We start from the raw sequence: 25,973 nt of genomic DNA, 5'->3' as shown, positions 1-25,973 counted from the left end.
GCAGGAACCCACGATATTTTAAAAAAATGTGAGTCTGACCAGTGAAACAAATTTGATAAGGAATCGGGAAAGTTTTCTCTGATCAGAGGAAGCCTAAGGGTGTAATAGTAGTCCACGTCTCCCAGTTTTAATCCACTCTGTGGCAGTGAGTTTGGTTTTCACAAGATATTGCCCTTAAATGGTTTTACGCTGTACATGTTAATTTGTTATCCCTGAAGGGAGCTGTTAGTGATTGAGAAGTCATGTTATCCACCACCTGTGCTTTCGCAGATCGCTCTGAGTCAGAAATGATGCCATGGTAGGGAGTTCAGGATCCATCAGGCCCATCAAAGTTTTTGAGGTGGTACAAGGCAATTTCTTTTTTCCCCAAATTCCTCAAAGCCCACTCCCCAAAAGCCACTGCCACAGAGTCAATTTTGACTCAGTATGACCCCAGTCGGTCTTTCTCTGGAGGTGAGGTGTTGGGGCTGCTTTTGAATGGCGCGGGGAGAGGATGCAGGTCTGCAGAAGCAGCAGCCACTGCCAAGCTTGAGGCTGAGCTGACTGAATTAAAATCACAGCGGCCTTCAAAAGCACGCGGAACTCCACTTTCTAAAGCTTTTGGACAAGAGGCTTTTCTGTGTCGAGTCAAATAATTCAAAGATTTCGAATTAAATGAGGCATGCTTTGCGAGAAGCAAATCTGTACTCAGCATGTTGTCCACTCTTGTTTAGATTCTGTGCAAGATTCCTGAGTACTCATGATGCTCTTGGCTTGGCTCAGCAATGGCATTTTAGGGCCCAGTGACTCTGGCGTACGCACTGTAGATGAGCAAATGGTTGGATGGATGGATGGATCCTAAGAGCCCTAATGGGACTAGGATGTTAATTATGTAAATAGACTGACACTGGATTATTTGTGTTATGGGCCCCTGGGGCATCACTGATTTGCCCCTCTGACTGAGGAAAGGGCCCACAGTTACTCCTTTGACTAAGGATGTGAAAATACAGGCTGGAAAAGCATTGCTTCTCTAAGGAGTTTGTGGCCACGGCTAAACAGGCGTGGTTGACACAGGCAGGGTTTCTTCTCCAGTTTTTCCACATAGTTTCTTTTGTGATTCTGCCAACTTCTTTTCCTCATGGACGCTTGACCAAGGCGCATGGTAGACCTGGACCAGAGGCCCTAGAGTACCATTGCTGAGGGAACTTTTGTACCCCGGAAACAAGGCAGCAAAAGCTTCGGACAATCTTTTTCAGCATCAGAGTGTGGGCATGGAGGAACACATCATTTTGTAGAGATTTATACAACTGTAAAGTTATCAAATGAAATAAATGCAACCACCATCTTCGCACCACAGAAGAATCATCCGATCACGCAGTGATCGTGCACCGCCTACATAATGTGCCAGCTGTGCATCTAGCTCTGTGCCACATGCTGCTACTGACAGTGGGAGATGGCCTCTGCGCTCACAGGCGCAGGCCAGCACATCGGACACACCAACTGTGCAGTAGGTGCGGCAGGAGTAGCAGTGCTACATACATGTGTGGCACAGAGGATGGGGACATGATGCAAACAGGCTTAGCCATACAGGCAGATGTCACGACTGTGATATTTGCATTAAATGTGTATTAGATATACCTTTATTACTCTTTATCATCTCTATATACTGTATATCCTTGAGTATAAGCCGACCCGAATATCAACTGAGGCACCTTATTTTACCATAAAAATTGCATTAAGATGTGCTGATTTATAGAGGTCTAAATAGAGGCATGAACATATGCAAATATATATGATGGGGAAATAGATCTATGTGCATATATTTATAGACTTAGTATAAGGTAGCAGATGGACATTGGGCCTCACACTCAAGTACTCCTTCAATGCAAGAATACTTTGTTCTATTAACCTGGCATTCCATGATGCTCACCTTCCTGACATGATCGCTGAGGACAAAGTGGGTGCATAAGCAAATATGGTGAAGAAAGTAGTGGTGCCTGGCTATCAAAAGATTAGCATCTGGGGTCTTAAAAGATTGAAGATAAACAAGCGGCCATCTAGCTGAGAAGCACCAAAGCCCACATGGAAGAAGCATACCAGCCTGTGTGATCATGAGGTGTCCATGGGATCAGCTATCAGGCATCAAAGAAGAAAAAGTCGTATCATTGTGAATGAGGAGGAGTGCGGAGTGGGGACCCAAAGCCTATCTATAAGCAACTGGACATCCCCTTACAGAAGGATCATGGGGAGATGAGCCAGTCAGGGTGCAGTGAAACATACAACTTTCCTCTAGTTCTTTAATGCTTCCTCTGCCCCCATTATCATGATCCCATTTCTACCTTACAAATCTGGCTAGACAAGAGGATATACACTGGTGCAGATAGGAACTGGAAACACAGGGAATCCAGGACAGATGAGCCCCTCAGGACCAGTGGTGAGAGTGGCGATACCAGGAGCATGGAGGGAAGGTGGAGTAGAAAGGAGGAACCGATTACAAGGATCTACATATAACCTCCTCTCTGGGGGACAGACAACAGAAAAGTGAGTGAAGGGAGACATTGGACAGTGTAAGATATAAAATAATAATAAATTATCAAGGCTTTGTGCTGGGGGGGGCAAGGAGGGAGGGGAAAACTGAGCTGATACCAAGGGCTCAAGTAGAAAGAAAATGCTTTGAAGATGACGATGGCAACAAATGTACAAATTTGCTTGACACATAGGATGGATGTATGGATTGTGATAAGACTTGTATGAGGTCCCAATAAAATGATTTTTTAAAGCACACGTATCCTAAATTAATCTGTTTCTCGATTGGATTAATCCGTAAAATGTGAAAGACATAAACTAAAAAGTAAAAATTAAGATAATATATTTTCTGGACATCAAAAGTTTTAAAGTTGTACAAATTAACCAGAGACAAAGTTAGATCTAATAATCCTCTGAAAAGCAAATTATTATAATGTAAACTGTCCTTGAACCAATCACCATTCCTTATATATTTGTAAGATATTAAACTTTCAGTATAATTTTGAAAAATGTGCTGGAAAACGCAACTTATACACAAGCATGTACGGCACTTGTTTTAATGGTAAGTAATGAGTCAGTGTAGCTTACGCAGAGGTCGTGGTGACTGACGTTTAAAACACTGTCAGCTTTCAGAATTCACACGGTCAACTATTACGGTTTGTAAATGTCTGGAAAGTATGAACAATGGCACAAGCAAACTTCAGGAGATTTGAGTTTAAATACAGTTTGCACGCAATCATAAAACTTCCCGTTGCATTTTAAATTCGCATGTGTTTTCATTCTCTGCTGCCTGCATCTGAGCGAAGGGCAGGCGCGTGGTACAAGGGCGGCCGGGCACTCTGTTCCTGGGGTTGGGTAATAGTTCATACATGCACAGGCTTATTCCAACAAAAGCAGTTTAAACAAGTGTCTGTGACCAGTGGATGGCTGCAGACTCGTTTTCTAAGTAATAGACTTAGTCTCAGCAGTGTGCCTTCAAATAAGAAGGATACTATACAAACCTTTGCACAGAGACCGGCCATCTCAAAATGCTTATCTTCCCATCAGTCTTGTAAGCAAAATCAAAGCTAGTGAAATGACTGTAATGGAAGAAATTTTAACTGGGGACGAGTCTTGGGGTTATCAATATGATCCAGAGAGCAAGACCCAACCAAACAATCACCCCCGGAGTATTTAGTAGGCTAGTTAAGTCAATGCAGAGAGGTCAGCTCAGAAGGCTATGATGATTGCTTTATGGGGCCCCAAAGGGATCATCTTAATACAATTTTGCAAAAGGCCCAAGACAATTACAGGGGCTCATTAGGAAGTAGACTGAAAACAATACTGAGAAAAAGGCCAGAAAAATTGTGCGGTATTTTTCCCATCATGACAATTCGCCTGCTCATTCTGTGGGGGAGCAAGGATGCTGGAAATGGTATTGGAACCCTTACTCCTTGAAGTTCACAGGATTTCAAGCTTCGTTCTGTTTCCAAGACTCCAAGAAGACTGAAAAGGAGCACCAATCGAGTGCTTCAGGGAAGCCCAAGCTGCCCTTTTGATGTTGTCTTAATAGAAGAGCCCAGGATTGTTTAGGGAAGGGCTAATGAGAGATTATAACCCCAACTTCAGAATTACAATCACCCAGTGGGGAAGGGTTTGTTGAGATACAGTAGCTTCACCTTTTGCTGTATTTTTAATAAAAGTTTCGATGATTTTATAGTGATACTTTGTGGCTTGCCCTCGTATCTTAACATATGATGTAGAGGACTGTCTTCATGTAATGGTGTCCCTTACCTGCTTTCCTTTTGGGCCCGGAGCTTCGTAGAGAGCAAAAATAAGCATTTCCAGATCAGTGAGACCTGAGTTCACCTTGTGACACCGCTACTTGCTGGCTTGGGTAACAGTTCTTTGTACAAAGTCAGTCTCCAAAACTTGGTCAACTGTGGTGGAAACTAAATGACATGTTTAGAGTGTAGCTGCCCAGAGCAGATGTCTAGCCGTGCCTATGGTCATTATCTGTTGATGATGCTATTTTTAGAATAAAGTGATACAAGGACTTTTAAGACTACTTTCATCATCTTAGAAAATGTGTGATCATATACACACACACACACAAACTTTAAAAATAGAACAGTTGATGAAGCAGAATTCAGTAAGAGTACTTCTCAAGAAAGGAGAAAGAGCAAAAGAAAGATTCTATATTTGTATTTGAACCAGAGCTAAATGTTATAAGAATGTAATTTCCTACTTTTATTTGATCTTATTCCATCTGAAATGATGAGTAAAACAGCTGGACACAAGATTCCAAAGGATGCTTTATGAAGACAAAATAAGGTATTAAACTTAAACGTGCAAAGACCTCATTAGACAACCAAAAGGGAAGAACATGCCTAGGATATCTCCAGTTGAAAGAACTCAAGAAAATATTAGATCTCCAGTTGCAATATTGGCAGATTCCAAGGACAGAATATTAAAGGATCTCGGAAACATTAGAAGAAGGTGGAAGGAATTCACAGGTTACTGTACCCAAAAGAAGTGGCCGACCTTCACCATCTCAAGAGCTAATGGAATTGAAGGGAAAATCCCAAGCTGCACCAAAGCCATTAGTGAAAGACAAGTAGTTGATGGAATACCAATTGAATTGGCCAACAAACTGATGCAGCGCTGGAAGCAGTCACTCACCTCTGCCATATTTGTACCCATTGCAAAAAAAAAAAAAAGGTGATCCAACAGAGTGGAAATGATGGGACAATAGCATTAATAGAATAGGCAAGTAAAATTTTGCTGAAGATGTATATTTTTAAATGGTATATCAACAGGGAACTGCCAAAAATCGGATTCAGATTTAGAAAAGAATGTGAAACGTACGTTCGATGGATATTGGCTATAAGCAGAGAATACTGGAAAGATGTTTCCTTGTGCTTCATTGCTTATGCAAAGGCATTTGACTGTGGGTTCTTATATAGGAAATTATGATAACTTCGTGAAGAATAGGAATTCCAAAACAGTTCTTTGTGCTCATGTAGAACCTATACATTGACCAAGAGGCAGTGATACAGATAGAACCAAAGAATACAGTATGGTTTAAAATTAGGAAAGATGTATGGCAGGGTTAAATCCTTTTCCCAAAGTTTCTCAATTGCCATGGTTAGCAAATAATTGAGGAAGCTGAACTGTATGAAGAACAGCATCAGAATTGGAAAAGACTCTTTGAAAACGTTTGATAGGCAAGTGACCCACCTTCCTACAATCAAAGGACTCAAAGCACTTTACTGAAGATCGAAGACTGCAGCCTCATTTCAGACTGCACCTCAGCATAAAAGCCTCAGAGCTGGACCAAGAAGCAACATTCTGACAAAAGGGAGAAAGATCGAAGTTGTTAAGGATTTTGTTTTAGCTGGATCCACAATCCACGCCCATGGAAATAGCCATTAGGAAATCAAAAGATGTATTGCATTGGTCTTTTCTGCTGCAAAAGACATCTTTAATGTATTAAAAAAACCAATTATGCTACTTAAATGTGCCTGACTCAATCCTGGATAATTCAGTCTCCTCATATGTAAGGGAATGGAGCCCGAGTGGTGTGGTGGTTAGGAATTTGGCTGCAATCCGCATGGTTGGCAGTTCAAAACCACACGCAGCTTTTGTGGGGGAAAGAATGGTCTTTCTACTCCTGTAAATTGTTACCGCCCCAGAAATCCACAGGAGGTAAGCGATAGCAGCGACAGCAGATGTATGGGAAAGCCACACAATGAATAAGGAAAAGGAGAAAGAATTGATTCCTCTGAATTATGGTGTTGGAGAAGAATATAAAATATACCATGGGATGCTGTAAGAACAAGTCCATCTCAGCAGAACAGTGCTTCTTTGCAGCAAGGAGGAGAACTCTTCAGTTCGTGTACTTTGGACCTATTTTTAGGAGAGAGCAGTCCCTGAAGGAAGTAATTCTGGGTAGAGGGTGCGTGGAGATAGAAGACCTTCCGGGACATGATTGGTCTGGGGCTGCAACAATGGCCGCAAACAGGAATGCTTGTCCACTGGTGCAGCCTGGGGCTGTGGTCCACTCGTTTGACATCCTTTCTCTGAGTCAGAAGCAGCTGTGTGGCACCTCACCACAGTAAACAACACTAACTGAGGATGAAGGGGAAACTTTAAATGTCTAAGAGATACACTCTCATTGACCGTTGGAGACACATAAGGCTTTCTGTGTATCCGTTGATTTTCTTAAAAACTCTTTACAAGATATTCAGAATAGATTTGGAAATTAGCTTTCCATACTTAACATTTTAGAGTGAAATCATAGGTTAGGGTGAACGGTTTGGTTTAACCTCTCTGGCAGTAATCCCGAGTGTGGCTCGGGGTAAATGTTAACTGTGTATTAAAGTTTATCATACCTGGAATGTCTACTAGAGAGATTAAAATGAGTCTTAAGAATTACAGTCCTACAATATAAAACAACAAATTTTATGCAAAACAATACTGCTTTGGGTACAAAATTACTGACATAATTAGACTGCCAGGGAGGTTAAGCTTAGGCAGAATAAAACGATTTAAATTTAAGCAGAAGAAACTCAATAGTTGTATATGACCCTTCCCTGGGCTGACTAGAACAAAGGTGCGTTATTTTTCTTTCCAGCGTGAATGTACTGAAAGCACTAGAGAGAGCTCATTACTTGCCGTTGTTTACTGGCTGTGTTTTCTCCTCTCCATTTTTTTTCTAGGACTATGACAGTTTTTTTGAATCAAAGGAAAGCAACACAGTCTTTTCATTCTTAGGCCTGAAATCACGGTTGGCATCAAAGGTAAATATTCTTATTCTTTTAAAAAATAAATTCATCTTCCTTGAATTGTTTTTAGAGTTGAAGATGTTGGGAGGCTGGCTTATTTATAGTCCCTAAAACTGTAGTCTCGGCTTCTCAAATGCAGAGAGGCTGTCTAGGGTGCGCCCTGGTGACGCAGTGGTTAAGCACTCAGCTGCTCAAGGAACGATTGCAGTTCAGCCCTGTCCAGCTGCAGGCGGGAGACACCTGGTGATCTGCTTTCATCCAGGGGACAGCCCAGACAACCTTATGAGGGCCCTCTGTCCAGTGGGGCTGCTGCAAGTCAGAATCACTCAGTGGCAAACAAGAGGATTGAAACACACAAAGTAGACTGTTTCCCTGCTATTTCATTGTTCCTGTGCTTTGAGTATTGGTGTATCTCTGGTTTATCCTTGTCCTTTGAAGAAGAACTTGCAGTGGCAAAAAGCAGTAGGAGCTTGCCATCTAAAACCCCAAGTTTACATTGCTTTACTGCAGTGGGTCTCAACCTCCCTCATGCCACGACCCTTTCGGACAGTTCCTCATGTTGTGGTGAGCCCCAACCATAAAATTATTTTTGTTGCTATTTCATAGCTGTCATTTTTCTACTGTTATGAACTGGGTGACCCCTGTGAAAGGGTTATTCCACCCCCAAAGGGATCGTGACCCAAAGGTTGAGAACTGCTGCATTACAGTTTTTTACGTAGCAAAATCAAAGCCATATTTTAGGGTCTTTTGTATAGTTAACTTGCACAGGAGGGGAGGTGCTGTGCAAACGACTGCAGTGTATGGTTTCAGAATGCACTTTACCATATCGCATTTGGAGAGCCTCGAAAACCCACGCCTTCATGATACCGAGACCCAGTAAGGACGTGGGTTATCAGCCTTTGAGAACATCACATGGGCTCACGGTCAAACGGAAGAGCACGTTTCTGCACTAAATAAATTAATGATTCATCGTTCCCTCTTGTAAAATGTTCATTTTTCCTGACTGTGAAATTCACCCAGGCTCATGTAGACAAATTGGAAATACACAGAAGTTAAAAAGAAAAGAATGATTCCTATCCCACTACTGAGAAATAAACCGCCTTGACACTTTTGATCTGTTTTCTTACCATCTTTCTATGTCTAGTAGTTGAGGTTTTGACTGTATTTCAAATTAAGGCTGCATTCCTAAGCGTCTGTTTTTAACAGGGAATTAAAATGAAAGTACATTGCTAGGAACTTTGTGGGTGTGAGGTTTTTGTGAGGCTGCCCAGGATTTGCCGCATCTCTGGAGCACCCGGGGGAGGAAGGCAGGGACCATCAATAATATAAATTACGCAGTAGCACCCGCAGTGCACAGCCCACGTGAAAGTCTTGCTTAGTTTTTACATCAGCAAGGCCACAGATGGTTGTGGGTGGTTTCCATGCGTATGGTTTAAGCAGAGGTAAAACCCACACATAGAATATTTAAAGGTTCCTAAAACTATTTTTATAAAGCGAGAATGCTCGAGTACTTGCTACATGAAAATTACAGTATTTTTATAACACTTTTCTTCCAAAAATTTTAACTAGTCCAGAATTCTAAATAGTTTTAAACTGAGTTTTCCTGAAGACAAGTAAGGATATCTGAATCAAGCTTATTTGTGAATGTCTGAATGTAATCATATCTTCCTTTACCATCCTCAAAATGCCGTAATACTAAGGTGTACCTACCTGCACACAAAGAAAGCCAGTGCCTAGCTTCATTGTTAAAAAGCACTGGTCTTTGTTCCACGAGTCCTATGCCTGCCCAAGGTATCTCCCCAAACTTCCAGAGCTGGTAATTTCCCAATTAGAACATTCTGATTACACAGTAACATCCATGCAGTCTAAGGCCTTAACAGAGCCACCACAGGGTATAATGTGGTCCAAAGACAGAAAACTTTTCTTTTCCTTTCCGACTCCCTCTGCAACGCACACACAAAAGATGTCTAGGACCCCTACCAGAACACATATGCAGACTTACTTAGCACCTTTGATCGCGCTGGCTTGGTGATGAAGGAAGGGAGGGACAGGGAAAGCAGGGTGCAGGCCCCGCACAGGGTCGGTGTAGACGCTGACTGTGTTGTGCTCAAAAGTAAGCAGGGCGCCCAAAGAATAAGGCAGGAACGCACCCAGCTCCTTGTACAGCAGGGGTCATTGCAGCCCCGTGCGCATTGGCCGGATGGTGGAGACGCCCAAGTTCTCATCAGCAGACGAATGGATAAACACAAGGTGCTCACATCTACAGTGGATGTCATACCCGTAAGGAGAAATGAACTCCTGACACAGGTGGCAACATAATAGGGGGCCTTTGAAAACATTGTGTTGAGTAGGATAAATCAGTCATAAAAAGACACATATTTGTGATCCCACCTACATGAAGTAAACCACCTGCCCCTCAAAACCCACTGCCATCCAGTTGGTTTTGGACTCACAGTGACTCGTGCTGGGCTTCCCAGGCTGTGTAGGTCTATGGATGCAGATTGCCTCATCTGCCTCCATAGGGTGGGCAAGTGGATTAATGGTTGCCAGGGATGGCAGGGAGCGAGAAAAAGGGCTCATTGTGTAGGGGACACTGAGCTTCTGTGAAAGTGATTTCCACTGCTTGTTCCTGAGTTTGAAAACATTACATGTGTTTGTCACTGCCATGGGTGATTTGCATGACAATGCAATGCAGTAACATCCCCCCACCCCTTTTTCCCCCAATAGGCAGAGCCTTAGGGAAAAATTGAAGCTGAAGAAGATGCATTATGAAGCACCTCCTGGCACTCCTCACACACGCCGCATCCCTGATACCCCAGATGCACCAGGAGAGACTTTGCTGGCCTGGAGAAGGTGTTTTTGGAAGACCCGGGTGTGATGGGGATTGCTTTAAACAAAATCAGGACTGTGGTAGTGGTGGTGGGGGGTGTGGTGTTGGTGTCTTTTTCTCCTTAGATTTGCCTGCTCTTGCCTCCCTCCCCTGGGGGCACTGTCACCTGTAATGGATGCGCTCCCTTAATGACTGAAGATAAGTGGGTGGGTGGTGATGTCAAAGAAAGAATGTTGGTCTCTGCCCTGGGGGAAAGGAGGTTTGAGGATTGATCAGACCCACTTCTCTTAGCTGCCTGTATTTCATCCTTGAAATTAGTCTGCCAGGCCAGACTCTTAGAATCTTCTAGCTGGATCGAAAAGAAAAAAAAAGCGGGTTGATTATAGTGCATTGAAAAGTTTGACTGCAGGTCACAAACGTCATGGCTCCAGTGCTTTGTGATAACACCTGTAGGAAAATTAGATGCTCTCTCCTTCTCTTTGTAATGGAAATTCTTAACCCTATAAATCCTCCCAGCTCTTATAGGTGTTTCCAAAAATATATTGCAACAACATGTGACCATAAGCAAGTTACAGGGATGAAAATGACTGGGATTTTGTAAAATGCATGCTTCTCTTGCAAGGGGCAAGTTTCACCGAAATGCACAAGACTGCTTGAAAGATAGATTTTAAGAAGTGCACTATTAGGTCATTTATGTTGGAAGATGGAGCACTATCTGAAGGCATCTTCAGCCCTAGCGATTTATGTATATGTAAGTGCACATTATATTTTTAAATGCAGCACCCTGAACTAGCAGCAGCTTGTTCTATTTTGTGAAGGGATTATATTTTTGCGAAAGGAAGATCTCAATTAGCTATATTTTATGAACCCTGATGAGGCATATTAAAAGATACCAATAGTGCTGTGTGAGATAAGTTTTTTCCCTGTTTCTTTTCCTCATATTTCTGGTTCATGTACAGTCTCAACTTTGCTCAGAGTATTGGGGGCACTTGTTCTTATTCCAGATGTGAACGCAGATGTGAGCGTATTCCGGAAAGGGCCAGTGGGCCGTCCAGAGACTAACTCCGAGTTACTGTCGAAGGCAGCGTCAGGATGTGCGTGGAGGAGCGCCGTTGTGTTTGCATGCCTTTCCCCGGGAGTTTGCCACGGCCTGTCGTATTGAGCATGCAGAAGGCCACTCCCGTTGCAGTGGATGTTGATCCAAACCGAGTATGTGGCTCCTTTGAGGCAGAGGCTGCTTGCCCCCACAACAGGGAAACGTGCATATTTTAGCTCAGTTCATTGCTGCCCAAAATATTCTGCTGTCCCTAGCTTCCTGGTGCTAGATCTGCTGTTCAATTCTGAGCAGGGAGTTCATTGAAAGACCAGAAGAATTAAGCCCTTTCTCATCCCCTGGGATTTGCTAAATGTGGCCTCTTCTGAGGAACGCAGTGAATGATGAAGCTGAAACCTTAACTTGAGATTTGTAGTCCAGAAGCAGAATACCTCCACCAGATTCCTGCTCAATTGGAAAGAACACATGCTCCGTGGTCTAGGATTTTCTCTCCCAGGAAAGCTCTTGTCAAGTGTGGGCATTACTAGGTAATTGGCAATAAATAAGATCCAGATCAAATTCCATTTGATAAATCCAGGAACTACCAGGAAGGATTTGATTTTTGAAGTGGATACTGTATTTAGTATGTGAGTCTTCTGATAAGGCTTAGACCTTTTTAAAATAAACATGTTACAATTAAATAACATATTTAGTCTGCTCTTGCCAGTGAACATCAAGAACTATGTAAGACTGGGACTTTGTGAGTTAAGTTCTAGGGGCTGTAGGATCAGCAGCTCCTTCAGGAAAATATCCAGATTATTTTGTTTTATAGTTTTGCATTAACCATCCTATCCCCAGCAAGGTTATGTTGGATGAATTAAGGGGTCATAGAGCCAAATTACTACCACAGCCACACAGGAGCCACTTTCCACTCTGAATTGTGATCAGTAAAGAAATACAAGCGACCACGTCCCATCAGTACTGCTGTGTGCCGGAGCCTGATGTGAACCTGTACTTAGTGAACAGGCTCTCCAAAGCACCCAGGTCTTGTCCCAGGGCCCGTGCAGGCTCTGAGAATGTGACTTTATGCGTACTGTTTTACCAGCTGAATTCCAAACAAGTAGAGGTGATTATCTTGTTTCTCTGTTGTTTTGTTTGTTGACCTTTAGATTCTGATCATTGTAGGCTTTGGAACGTAAGAAAGAGATAGATGGGAATTGCAGATGTAAATAAAAAATCGAGGGCATTTCAAGACAGAATTTTAATTTTATTTTCGATGGTGTCTTGTTGGGACAAGGAGATGTGCTGCTAAAAATTAAATTCTGCCATTTTAAAATCAGATGAAATACAGAGGGCCGTCCTCTTGAGCATGTGCAGATTACAAGAAAATTGAGTTTGGAAAAAGAATTGCTTTTTCCAAATTATGGTGTTTTATTAAAGTAAAAATTGAGAAAAAGAAGGTTTACCTTCCAGAACCTAATATATGTTTTGATTTGTTTCTGTGTCAAAGATCTGATCCAATGTTCCCAGCATAGGTGTTTTTATATTACCTGAATTGATTAATGAATTAAGCTCATTTTTGTCTTGTTGTTAAATGGTACCAAAGCCATTTTCTGTGTGTTTGCTTATTTTTGTTATGTAACTCTGTTTTTCTATATAATCTGTTTCTCAGGTGTCAGGGTCCACATTGCTCTGCATAATTATTGCTTTCAGATGTCACTTTGTATTTGTCTCTAAAGTTACTATTAACATGATGGGATTTTATATTCAGCTCAAAGAGGGGAAATAGATTCCAGAGAACATATTCTGGAAATGGAAGTACTTGCTTCCTACCATTTATCAGCGCCTTTTCTCGTCTTGTGTTTGGTTGAGATTTTCCTGATAAGTTGAGATGCTGTTCTTTTCTCCCCGACCCCTGCCCACGAGTCATGGACCCCAGCAGGGACACTGCAAGCTGGATGGGAAAATGTGGACAGATCAGATCATTTGAGCATTCAAGGAGCTCTGTGTGTGTGTCCTGAGGAGTGTGTGTTGGAAGGAGACCACAGAATCATCACTAGACATTCATCTCAAGACCCTGTGGTCCAGTTAAGCCCCTTACCCCGCCCCCCGGTTGGTTCAAATGGATTCCTGGGTAGTTTCCTGAATACACTTATGGGGTACGGGGAGGGGGGTGGGGGGGGGAGGGGACAGGATGACAATGAAGCTACCACCTTATTAGCCAGGACTGCCTTTGAGGCAGCTATCTCTGAAGGAAGTGTCTGAGGTCGGCACTTGGCTCAGTGATTTCATGAAAGTTTCCAGGAAATACAGGGTTGGCCATCCAGTCAGTGTGTACTGAACCCCATAGGATGTGAGGGGGCTGCAGGGACAGAATCATAGCCTCCGTCCTCAAGGAGAAAGGGAGTCCACGAAGCAAAAAGGGACACGCATGTAGTAAATGATGCGATTCCGTACATGGTAGTCCAGGTAATAGAGTTCATCATCTGACAATGAGTAGTCTTTTTGTTACAAACATTCCCATTTTAAATGATTTTATACATGCAACGGAATAGCAATATGTGTGCATATATGTCACATACATGTAGATTAAAGTACTCAGAAGAATCAGATCAGCCCTGTATACTTGCCGTCTACCTTTCCGTGTTTCTTTTAAGGCACCATGTGATCTTCCCCAATCTCATCCCTTCCCTGCCTGATAAGGGAGCCTCTCTATCCGGAACCTTATGTTGAGCCCCCCCCCCCCCCCCCCGCTGTCCTTGGTCCTTTTACCTCTGTGTGTCCTTCACGCATAATAAATGGAATTGAACTCTGTGTTGCTTTGTCATTTCCTTGTTTCATGTTCATTACAATGGGAGTTACCCATTTTGAAATGAATTCTCTACTTTATGAAGTCCCTAGGTGGTTCGGATGGGCTGAGTGCTTGTGTCTGAGTCAGGAAGTCGGCAGTTCAAACCTCCCCGAGGTGTTTGGGATGAAAAACTTGGCATTCTCCTTCTAAGAAGTCACAGCCTTGAAAACCCTGTGTTTGAAAACGAGTCAGAATCCACTCAGTTAGGTACCACAATCCTACTTAATTGTCACTGCTAAGTATTACTCCATTGTAGGAATATAGCATAGTTTTCTCATTTCCTGCATTTGGTTGAACTGCATCTTTGCTTAAAACAAAAATCAATATTGCTGTGAACACATTTTTTCTTTTGTAAATTTTTATTTTCACAAATTATACCATGATAAAATTCGATTTTTAAATATGTGAAATGTTTTCCTTTAAACTTATAAGTGCAAACCACAATAGGGAACTTTTATTGTTTCCACTGGACGTTCAGCGCTTTAACCTGAGACTACACTGAGAAATAAGTTTAGAAAATGGCATTAGCAAAGATTGGGAGTGAGCAGACAAAAGCCCACAAGGCAGGCCTGCGGAGCTGTGAGTTGCACGGTCACTCCGTTAAGCCTTCGGTGTGGCAAAACCAGTCCTCCAAAGAACAAAGGCATTTCTGGAAAAACAGGAATTCCAGGGCACACTGGGGTTTTTTTTTAAACATAACCTCCAAAGAGAATCCATATAGATGCAATCAGATATTCAAAGACCAACATAAACCCAAATAAACAGCCAAATGCGATCACCTGTGTGGCCCAGACAGCCTTCACTGTCACATCACCTCACACTTGTCCTTTTGGTACTGCATTCATCATTAGGAAGCCTCTGGTTGCTATCACACCACAGGCCTGGTACGAGTGGGGTAACTAACAGCCGCAGCAATGATAATCCACCAGCCTGTGAAACAGAACACCAGCAGCAATGGAAGCAATGGGATTGTGCTTAAACACCCCCCCACCCCCCGCCAAATCAATGCACTCTGAGCATCTCAGGCCTTCTAGAATTCCAGACACCTTTTTTTTCAGGTCAGTCGAACCCAACCTAGATGGTAGGTGTAAAGGCTGGTGTCTCGCCCCACTGATCCGCCTCAATTTCTCCTTTTAGCCAAGAAAACAAAACTCGAACATTCAAAAGTCGGTGTGCCCCTGGAATGGAATTGTTGGGTTGAACAGTATCAACGTTAGGAGATACGGTCAATTTTTCAAAGTAATTGTGCAAATTTACAACCACCACTACACTCTAAGTAAATTAATAGATATGTAAATATGTCAGTCTGGGTACTTTAGAGAACCAAATCCACAGAAACTCATGTGTAAGAGAGAGTTTTATATAAAGGTTAAGTGCACATCAAGAAAACATCCCAACCCAGTGCTGCCCAAGCCCACAAGGCCAACATTAGCCCATATGTCCAACACCAATCCACAAAGTCCTCCATCTCACAAAACACACACTGACGCCAACTGCAGGAGGAAAGTCAAATCAGTGAATGTGTTAGCAACTCAGTGCTGGCAGGGGTCTCCACACAGCTGTTCCAGTACCCAGGGCTGCATCAGGGTAGACCCATGTGCCTTCTCAGGGATGTCTGGCAGAAAGTGAGCCTTGCAGGCTGACGCAGGGAACTGGCTAAGGCAGCTGCACTCTGGTCCGACCATCAGAAAGCAAGAGACCTGGGAACTAGAAAGGTGAGTCTCACTGAGCCATTTATCCCTCCGCCCTTCATTTAACCCCACATGTGTTTGTTGGCCAGGTTGGCACTATAGACTAACTATATCAGTAACTAACCAGTGCCATTGAGTTGATTTTGACTCAATAGAATTTGAATATTCCAGGACCGCACCAATGTTTGGGGCCATTAAACTAACATTTTGCCAGTCTGGGAACTGTAGAACGGTACCTCATAGTGGTTTCATTTTGCATTTTCTTTATTACTCTGAATGTTGAGTGTGTTTTATTATGAGGGTTGCTATTCTGGGAAATGCCTCATTTTTTACCCTTTCCTATTGAGTTATTTTTTTTTAAGGTTCTTTATGTCTACATTTTATCAGTTAACAGATTTGGAAGTTTTCTGAGGCTATTCCATAAGCTTGAAAAGCATGTTACATTTTATTCTGATAGAAAACAAAATAAATGCACGTGTTAAGCATTTTATTATGTGCTAAATTTTAACTTGTCAGCATATCAACCAAGAGAGAGTCTTTGGAAACTTCTGTGTTCTAGAAGAGTTCCTTCCCTTGGGCTATTTTAAGGCTCATCAATTCCAGTTATTTGGTAGAAAGTTAATGTCATTAGTGTTATGCTTCTGATGTTTTGCTATAGTATTTTGCACTTATAAACACTTATAAACTATGTATGTATGTATGTGTATTAGTGTACACATAGCCAAAAATTGTCATATTTTAAAAATATTTAAGTCATAGGAGATTGAATTGAACCTATACTCAGAATTGAATCATTGTTAAGCCAGAAGCGATGATTTAAGGCTTTCTACTCCCTTAAGGAGTTACCATATCAGATGCCCAGCGGGCAGCTCTACCCTGTGGTAGCGGGCATCTCTGTGAGTCAGCAATGACTCCATGGGAGTGAGGAGCGGCCGGATGTTCACACATGTGCAAACCAGTAAGTGAAAGAACTGAAGTAGATACCAGTCATGGAGGCTTCCGAGAGCCCGGGAAACAGCATTTTTCATACACTGAAGACCCAGGTGTTTGAAAGCGTATTAACTGAAATGTGCTAGCAGTGAATTCGGTTCTTGGTTTGGGGCTCTCATGATAGCATGTCCCAAGTGCGTGAGCTGATGGGCCCATCAGTGATGTTACACAAATAAAAGGTCTGTAGTGTAGCGTAGAGCTCCTCAGTCAGAGACGCATGAACCCCGTGTGGCTAACGAGCACGGGAACTGTCCGGGTGACTTCTCTGTGTTAATGCGGGAGGGGCTTCAATACAAGAGGGCACTTCAAGTCACTGGTGACAAATTCCATTGTGTCTTAATTCCATTTGACTCTGAGCTTTTTGAAGCTCCCTTGTATAGGCTGAATTTGGAAGATTTAGTATCAAAAGGTGAGATCACTAATCATTATATGGTACACATTGATAATATTTGGGATGTATTGCATTCAATAAAATGCTAAGAGTTCTACCTGTTTTTGTTTTCCCTTTTATAAATGTGGCCATGAGAAAAACTTAATTCATGTACGTGATTGCACCTCTACAACTGAGTTTGCTATGGACAATAAGTACATACAAAAAGGTTTTTTTTTACCAAATATTTCTTTTCTGCCTTTGTAACACTGACAGGAAATAGGAGCTGTTGCCAAAATTAAAGCTTTTCTCATTTCTGTGTTGTGTCCCCCTGGCTTGAGTCTGTGGTAGCAAAGGGACGTGTTCTTTTCCTCATGGAATAAAATAATAATACATGGGTGCTGGTCATCAACCAAATCATGGTGGTGCTTTTTTATTTATTCGTGTTTCTTTTAAAAATAACATTTTATGGGGGGCTTTTACAGCTTTTATCACAAGCCACACATCCATTGTGTTAATCACATTTGCACATATGTTGTCATTATTTTCCAAACATTTTCTTTCTACTTGAGCCCTTGGTATCAGCTTATTCCTCCTCCCTCCCTCATGAACCCTTGAAAATTGATTAACTTTTTTTTTTCCATGTCTTACACTGACCACTGTCTCCCGTCATCCACTTTTCTATTGTTCATCCTCCTGGGAGTGGGTTATATGTTGATCATTGTGATCGCTTCCCTTTCTCCCCCCACCTTCCCCTGAAAGGGGATTTAATGAACCCCATAGAGAGCACCTGTAATCTGCTGACCAGTGCTGAATACTAATAAGATTTAGTCCTAAGTTTTCTAAGGTGTTAATTCTTAAGAATACGCATTTGAATTCATAATAATATAGAAATAATCTGCTTCTTTAAAGGTACTTTCTGGTCTCACTGCCAAAGATGAAAACAGTATGTGTTTGTATTAAGGGAAAATTTCTTCCTTCCCTATCTGGCATTATAACCATTTCCCCTTTTCTTGGCCAAAAAAAAAAAATAAATAAAAAGAAGAAAGGTGGGGATGGGAAGGAAGAGGGTAACATTTTTCTCATGAAAACCATTTATTGTGACAGCACTCCTTCACTGGAGGACTGATTTGCTGGAATTTTTTCGGAATTCTTCCCTGGAAGGAGGGAGAGAAGATGCGGCCCTTTGCAGGCCGCGAGTTGCCCGGTTATCTGCTGTCAGATGAATATTGCTGCAGTTCTTAGTAATATTTCAAATAAAATGATGGGGAGCACAATGTGCCCAAATAAATACATAGACAAACTTGTTCCTGCTATTTCACATTCATTTATTATTATTGGTATCCTGTTTATTATCCCTTCCCTGTCAGCCCATTTCCTGTCACCCACAAAGGACCATCACAGGTGTGGGAACATTCCACTGTCTTGTCTTTCCATTTGTTCCTGAGCTCTTGAAGCCCCTCATACTAAGAGCATCACTTAGTTACAAACAGAGTTGCTTCCAGATTCTGATCCCTGAGACAGCGCACACAAAGATTGACTTTCAGACAAAGTAGTTGGGCCTAAAGAACCACTTACCTGGTTAGCTTAGAGCAGACCTCCTCCTCCTCCCCCGTCATAATGGAAAGTCCCTCTGACAGCCATCTGCCATGGCCTAATCGTACCGAGAGCAGAAGTGTTGACAGCAGCAGTATTTTCATCCCACAGATGGAACCAGAAGGACTGTCTCCCAACTGCAGTTTCCCTGACTGTTTCCTATGCCTAATAAATATTTATCATTATTACTATATCCCAGCCACAAATGAAAGACTGAACACTGGCAGGGCTCCCATGCTAGTCTTAAGTCAATTGTGCAAACAGAATTTTAATACTTATTTAGAGGTCAAAGAACTACAGCATTCGAACCAGGCATGGTTTTCTAACAGCAGCAGAAAGCAACTTCTCGGTTAATATGGGGGAAACTTACAGGGGCTCATGGTTAGAATGTTTGTCTTGCTAAGCAAAAGGTCAGTGGTCTGTACCTGCCAGCCCCTCCACAGGTGGAAGATGCAGCAGCCTGCTTCTGGACTGAGCGCCCCGGAAACCCTATGGGGCAGTTTTGCTCTGTCTTGTTGGATTACTGATGGGGCAGAATCAATCTGCCAGCAGTGGGTTTGGGTTTGAATAATGAATTGCCTTACTGAGAGCCACAGACTACCTCTGGGTGAAGCTTTTAGGGAGCTGTATTAGGACCCCCCCAAATTCAAACCCGTCTACAGGAGTATGAACAGAACCCCCGCTGGGCTGAGTGCGATGCAGGTACCAGGGAAAGCGAAGGACCAGGGGCCTGCGTGGTTCAAAGAGCTGCCCTGACACGGGCTCGCAGCGGAGCAGGCTGGTGTGTCATACGTGGTGATGAAAGTCTGTTTTCTCTGATGTGCTCACCAGCACTGAAAGCTGTTTATTAGTCGCCCTTGTGCAAAAACAGGTGTTTTCAATATGCTTGCATTCTGGTATTTTGCTGATTGAAATAGCGTCCTTCACAGGTTTTCTGGTCGGGAAATCAGCTTCCTAGGCAAAGTCAGAGAACCTGCCGGTAAGTGGTGTTTTCGTCCTGTGCACCTGATTGTCTTTACTCGGAGAGACGAAGCCCTTTGTTATTTCAGGCCTGGCATAAGCACCAAGCACCCGCTTAAGCCCCGACGCATAGTCATCGTATTCACCATCCGTGAGGTTGTGCTGAGGCCACTGTACTTGCTTGTTGTTACCACTCACTGTGGTTGGTGCGTGCACTATGTGACTGAATGTGTCGTGTTCGTTGTAGCTTACCTGCGAGCATAAATATTTGCTGTCTCCTCTCTCTGAAGTTGCTCTCGTCTGTATGTTATGTGGTCTGGGTGGACGTTGCCCTCAGGGAGCAATTACTTGTGTGTCCTCCTTCTACTTGTATGCAACCAATTTGTTATGTAAAAGCTAACTGCACAGCCAAATGATCTGTGGTTCCTTAGCATGTGCTCAGCGGTCTATTGGATGATTAAATAGCGCACAGCCGGTTCTAGGAGCCTTGGCGGTGGAAAGGAGCTCAAACCTCGGGCAGCTCCGTGGGGAAGCTTCCTGCTGCCATCAAGATTTCTTGCCTGGGACACCCAAAGTGGTGGATATAGCCATGTACTGAAAGGCCTGGTTTTCAAATTGTGGACCTGCCTGTGGCCAATTAGCAGATAAACAACAGTGATTTAAGCAGGTGAAGTCTCACGCAAAGCATCATTAAACGCTGACACCTGAGTGAGGGTAACACGCAAGAAAGCAGTTCTATGCTACGACGGAGGGATGGCTGGAGAAGGACTAACCTGGAAGGGAAGCCTTTTCCAAGACCAAGACGGGAGCGCCTTGGGGGCGTTACCGTTACAGCCCACTGGACGGCAGAGACGTGGCCTGCTTGACAGCTGTGGGTTACCCGTGAGCAAGGTAAGCACGCACCTACTTGTGCATGCTTATGAATCCGCGGCGATTCCGCAGTGGCGCACGTTTATTAAAAAAGCCCATGTCTATGCTTGAAAGGTCCTCAGCCTCTGGGGGGATTGTGATTTGGAAAATAAACGTTGACGCTGGAGGAGGAAGGGGCTGTGGCCTTAGATGCGATGGATGCCAGTCATGCCTGGAAGCAGAGTCTTTGATGTGGTGGAAAAAATGTGAAACTGTTCGCCGCAGATGAGCAGGCACTAGTAAGCCTGAGCTTACCGTCCTGCTGGGTGATCGCGGTAGTGGCTGGGCGAGCAGGAGGCAGCCCTCCTGAGGACAGCCGGGGGTGGGCTGGCCCAGGGGGTGGGCGTCCAGCACAAAGAGGGCTACAAGGGAGATGCGCAGGGACCAGAGCGCGCTCCGTGACCTCATGCCCCGTCCCAGCTGGCTCACGGCAGCAGCCCCTTCCCGTGCAGTCCTCCCTGCACTGAGAAAGCCCCTGGGAGACCAGCTGCCCGAGGGAGTCTACCCAAGTTCACAGAGCAGGCACTCCAAGAGGAAGTTGGCGCTACAAAAGATTGAGTTGATAGCCATCATGTGTTCTCACGCGTTTCTAAAACATCCTTAAACCATAAAAACCTTCTTAGTGGCGTCTTCTCTCGAACTGGCCATGTTCATGCAAAGCAAAAGCATCCTTAGTGCTTGCCCAGGCGGCGGTACTGGCATCGCTAGTCAAACTGGTGTGCCTTGCCACCAAATGCCTCAGTAAGGGCAGCGCAGCACCTCGGGGAGTAAATGAGCTAGTGGGTGAAGGACGCTGCCATATGAAGAAGCAGGATGGCTTCTAGTCTCCCTTCTCCGCAGCTCGCTACTCAGTTTTATAAAGCTATTGAAGTTTTATTTCACGGTAAACCCCAGTCCTGAAATATATGTGAAAGCACATAAAAGATGGACAGCCCCGTGGACTGGCAGGAGAATAAAGAAATCTGTCTTGGAAGAAGTACAGCCAGAATGTGCCTTTGAAGCGAGGACACCGAGACTGCCTCATGAACGAGCTTTGGCCATGTTACCAGGAGAGACCAGAGCCTGGAACAGGACCTCATCCTTGGTCAAGTAGGTCAGGGAAAGAGAGGAGGCCCCCAGGATGCATTGACACCGCAACCGGATAACGGGCTCCTGGGTCCTCCATTGGGAAGCCCGTGTGAGCTGGACGGTGTTTCATTCTTCTGTATGCAGGATCACTGTGAGTCGGAACCCAACAGGAAGTTATAAAAACAACCTCATAAAATTAGCTGTTCGGAGGATGTGCACTCTTTTGAGAGCATTTGTCTTAGCCTAGCCCCAGAATGTCTTTTTACCCCATAAATAAGTAAATAAATGCCAAGAGCCCAATACTTCTAAAAAGGAATTAGTTCTTAGCTCTTTAAATTTTTATTTCAATTCACTCCTGTGACAAATAGACCTTCCACACTTCCTAATAGGTTTTGTTATGAATAAAAGATAATGCAGGGAGTTCTTAGGCACTTGTGGGTGCTACTGGGTGGACTTGAACCACTAACCTTTAGATTAGGAGCCAAGAGAATGTCATTTGTGCCACCCAGGGATCTAGAGGACCACTTTTACATTTTAAGTTCTGTGATAGGGATTTTACAGAATTCTATAAGTCAGTACTTAACATCGGTGTTAATTATAGAAGTAATACCACTTCATAAGCCAAAACGTTCTCAGCTTAATAAACATGTCCGCCAGAGACAGAATGGGAGGTTTGGGAGTATTGATTATTTTACGGAAGTTTTAGTTAACTGAACATCCTAATTTTCCCAGTAGACAAATGGGAGGGTCGCTGCTGGCTTATAAGGAAAACCGACCAAACTCTGACACTGACTTTTATGTAATAACCCTCTTTTCCATCTGATTTCTACCCTCTTCCATTCAGAGGCGGGTTTGTTTTGTTGGTCTTTAGCTAGCACAGTCAGCTAAATCACTGACATAAACTTTGGGTGGGTTTTCTGTTCCGAGAAAAAACCTGGCCTTCCTGGGTCCTGTAATAATTTTAACTCGAAAGCCAGAAATCAATACACACTGCCTTCAGAAGCCTGACAGAACCTGACAGTTTAGCCCGGAATCTGAGCTCGCTGCTGTTCGGTATTTTTCTTAGGTACAGCAAGTGGGTGGATGCTAAAAACAGCGTGTTCTCCTGTCATAACCTAGATATAGTCAAAGTTCTATGCCCAGCAATAACTTCAGGTTATATTCAAAGCTGTTTTGAAAGGGCTGCTTATACAATACTATAATATTGACATAAGTATTAAATATATGCTTTGGAAAGCTCTCATGTTGGGTGTATAGGTTGTGTGTGTGGGTGCAGACATGTGGAGCCTTGTCTCAATTTTGGTTTTAAATGTGCGTGTGTGTGTGTGTGTGTGTGTGTGTGTGTGTGTGTGTGTGTGTGTTTTAAAGGAGAGGCCATGAGTATGTTCTCAGTCCATCAAGTTAAACCTTGGTCTCTGAAGTGTGAAAATGATCAGAAGACAAATTTAATAATTGCAAAGTCCTTAACAAGAATTCCAGGATCAGAGTCCTCAACAGGACAGCACAAGTGATAGCAACCCCAGGGTATGTGCTCAAAGGAGGCATGTCTGTCCTCAAGAGAACAAGTAGAAAAAGCAAACCGATGGCTTTTGTGCATGCTTGTGACATGTTTCAAGTTCCTCTGACTTTGACAGTGCAGACAATAAAACCATTCATAAAGCCAAAGGTACTAGAAGGCCGGTATTCCCCACATCCCTCCACCACCCCCCCTTTGCAAATATAGTCATAGTCACGCTTGTAAATTGAAATTCTTTCTGAAATGGGAAAAGGCCAGATAGTAGCACCAAACTAGTGAAACAACCCAGTGTTTTCAGAACTCGAGTTTGCTGCCATTCACGTGGTTTGCAAGGATAGGCAAATATTTTAAAAGGGGAAAATGCTGAAACGGTGTACAGGAAACGCATTTAAAAATAATAATAGATGAACCCCCCCATCCAATGCACTCTTATTCAAACCAAATCCAGGATGTTCTAGCCCAGTGTGGACAAGAAGGCATTTCAAACGAGACCAGGTCCATGAACTCTTACTAGGTTTGAATTTGACACAGAAAACTACAGCTAGACTGTCACAGAAAGATGGCAACCTTCTGTGATTTAAAAGGACAGGGACACAGGCACACAAAAGCATGCTGCTGGTGACTTGAGGGAAACATGCTAATGCTCATTAGCACCTGTGTGCACAGCCAGGCGCCCTTTGTCTCAGGAGTTGTGCGGCCGCGACACCTAGAGGACTGACGGGTAAGTACAGGCGCGGAGCGGGCTTTGTGTTTCCTTGTAATCGTCACCACGTAAAAAGACAGCTACCAGAAGGACAATCTACCTTTGAAAATCGTTTGCTCCTACAGTTCAGGGTGTGTATTTTAGATTGAAATGAAGGCTCGAGGAAAGAGGAGCTTCCCACTAATTCAGAAAGTTGCTCCAGCGAAAGAGATCCACCGCGGTGGAGGAATGGAGGTAGGGTGGAGTGGGGGTGGTTGCTGCGATAGGCTGCGCGTAGACAGTGTGCTTCTTTAAACTGCACCCCTGCGACCCAAATCTCCCCGGAGTCCTTTGCCTTGGATTAACTGTTGTTCTGGGTGCCTGAAAAAAAAGGAGGAAAAACAAAGCTGAAATGGACTTTGAGCTTTTACGGATGAACAAGTTGATTTCAAACACGTAGGGGGCCGGGCGGGTCTAAGTGGGTTAGGAATTCAGGTTCTCAAAGGGAGTGGGCGTCAGGGAGGGTGGGGACAGTGATGGAGGCAGCGCCCCCAGAGTGACCTCCCTGCGATGCGCGTTCTCCAGGAGTTCGGGAGCATTTTAAAGTGAACTCCGTGCAAACGGTCATGTGTTCAGCTGCTAAACACAAGGTGAGAGGTTCGAGTCCACCCGAGAGGAAGCTCGGAAGTCAGAGAGCAATGCCGAGATTTTGAAACCAGACCGCGAACGCCCTCTGGGGCAGCGTTCTTTCTACTCCGACACACACGGAGTCAGATCAGCTAGCAGCCGCAACCACCCAGGCTTGCGCTAGGAGGGCATAGAAAATGCTGCGTCAGCAGGCTTTGGCATGTGGGTGCCCTGTGGGGGGACTCTGCTGTGGGAGCATGGTACATGGAGCCCTTCCCCCAGTGTCTGCCTCACTAGTCGGCAAACCGGTCCCCTTGTGCTTCCGACCTTGTCATTTGTCATGATCAGCTTCATGTTTCACCCCCTAGAGGGAGAGTTGGTTTCTGTCTCTCTCCCGTGCATCTTCCTACCGAGTCAAACCGTCCTCTAGATGTACACCCCGCCAAGGAAGGCGCCCCAGAACCCACACGAGCAGGGGCTGACTCGTTTTGACTCGTCCGTGGTGCAAAGGTTCCCATCAGTGTTGAAAACCATGTGAAGTTGTTCACGACAGGTGAGCAAGGAAGGCCAAGTACACTGCTTATTGGGTAACTAACTGCCACAGTCCTTGAGACCCTCCCACCTCCGCCCGACCCAGCAGGACGCCAAGGGAGATCCCCCACAGCTGCGCGCGAAAACACTCAGGTGAGAAGGTGCTTCAGTCACCTCCTAAGGTTTGCCCCCTGTGTAGGGAGGGAGAGGTGGTAGAAACCTGAGAACAGAAAGGATGAGCCCAGAGATATTCCTCTGTAATTTATTTCGTAAAACATACACTCACGATTAATTCATAATGTAAATTTCCTATTGCTGCTCTAGCAAATTACTAAGAAGACAGTGGCCGCAAACACCACAAATACATGGGTCCTACAGAGTGAAACGAAGGCACTGTCAAGGCTGCATTCCTTTCTACAAGGGGGGTGGGAGAGTCCATTCCTTGTCTTCTCTGGCTTCCAGAAGTTTCCCCCACATTCCTTGGCTTAGGGCCCCACCACTTTGACTTCTGTTGACATTGAAATAGCTCCTCCTCTGACTCTGACCCTTCTGCCTCTTTTTTTATAAGGAGCCCTGAGATTACATTGGCTCATCGGAATAATCTAGAACAAACCCTCTCTCAAGATCCTTGACTTCATCCCCTCTATCCCCTCTCCCAAGTTCCCTTGCTGTGGCTTGCAGCAGTTTCTTGGGATATGGGTATCGTTCCAGACCCCACTCACTGCCACCGAGTCTACTCTGACTCATAACAACTCTATGAGGCAAAGTGAAAATGCCCCTTTGGGTTTCCTAGGCTGTAAATCTTTCCTGGAGCAGAGAGCCGCATCTTGCTCCCTGGGAGCAGCTAATGGGTCAGCGGTCCAGGAGTATGTCATCTACTACATCACTGGAGCTCCTAGTAGGCATTTGCAGCACCTTTCTATTTCAGACCAACCTGGTCAGGTACAGGTCACATGAAACCTCTGTCCCAATGGGTGGGTTAGGGCGTCATGCAAATCAATCAGATGTGAACACACGTGACTCAGTAAGAGAAGGGCAATCAACCGAG

At 44.1% G+C, this 25,973-nt stretch overlaps 1 protein-coding gene and 1 pseudogene across 2 annotated transcripts in view; one reads left to right on the top strand and one right to left on the bottom strand.

Annotated features, from left to right (window-relative positions):
- Window positions 1–13,946, top strand: part of SH3BGRL2 (SH3 domain binding glutamate rich protein like 2) — a 59,257-nt gene extending 45,311 nt beyond the window's left edge. The window contains exons 3-4 of one of the 2 annotated variants that reach the window (XM_075554851.1): window positions 7,206–7,286; window positions 9,999–13,946. In XM_075554851.1, coding sequence (XP_075410966.1) covers window positions 7,206–7,286; window positions 9,999–10,010 — 93 coding nt within the window. In that variant the 3' untranslated portion in view covers window positions 10,011–13,946. The remainder of the gene's footprint in view (window positions 1–7,205; window positions 7,287–9,998) is intronic. The other variant, XM_075554853.1, reaches the window with a different exon arrangement.
- A 563-nt stretch (window positions 13,947–14,509) lies between these two features.
- On the bottom strand, window positions 14,510–20,909 carry LOC142452430 (transmembrane protein 50A pseudogene; annotated as a pseudogene).
- Window positions 20,910–25,973: the final 5,064 nt, after the last annotated feature.

Source organism: Tenrec ecaudatus, chromosome 7 (genome assembly GCF_050624435.1).
Source record: "Tenrec ecaudatus isolate mTenEca1 chromosome 7, mTenEca1.hap1, whole genome shotgun sequence".
Taxonomy (NCBI): domain Eukaryota; kingdom Metazoa; phylum Chordata; class Mammalia; order Afrosoricida; family Tenrecidae; genus Tenrec; species Tenrec ecaudatus.
The sequence above is the reverse complement of the archived record's forward strand: the minus strand, read 5'-3'. Positions and strand labels throughout refer to the sequence as shown.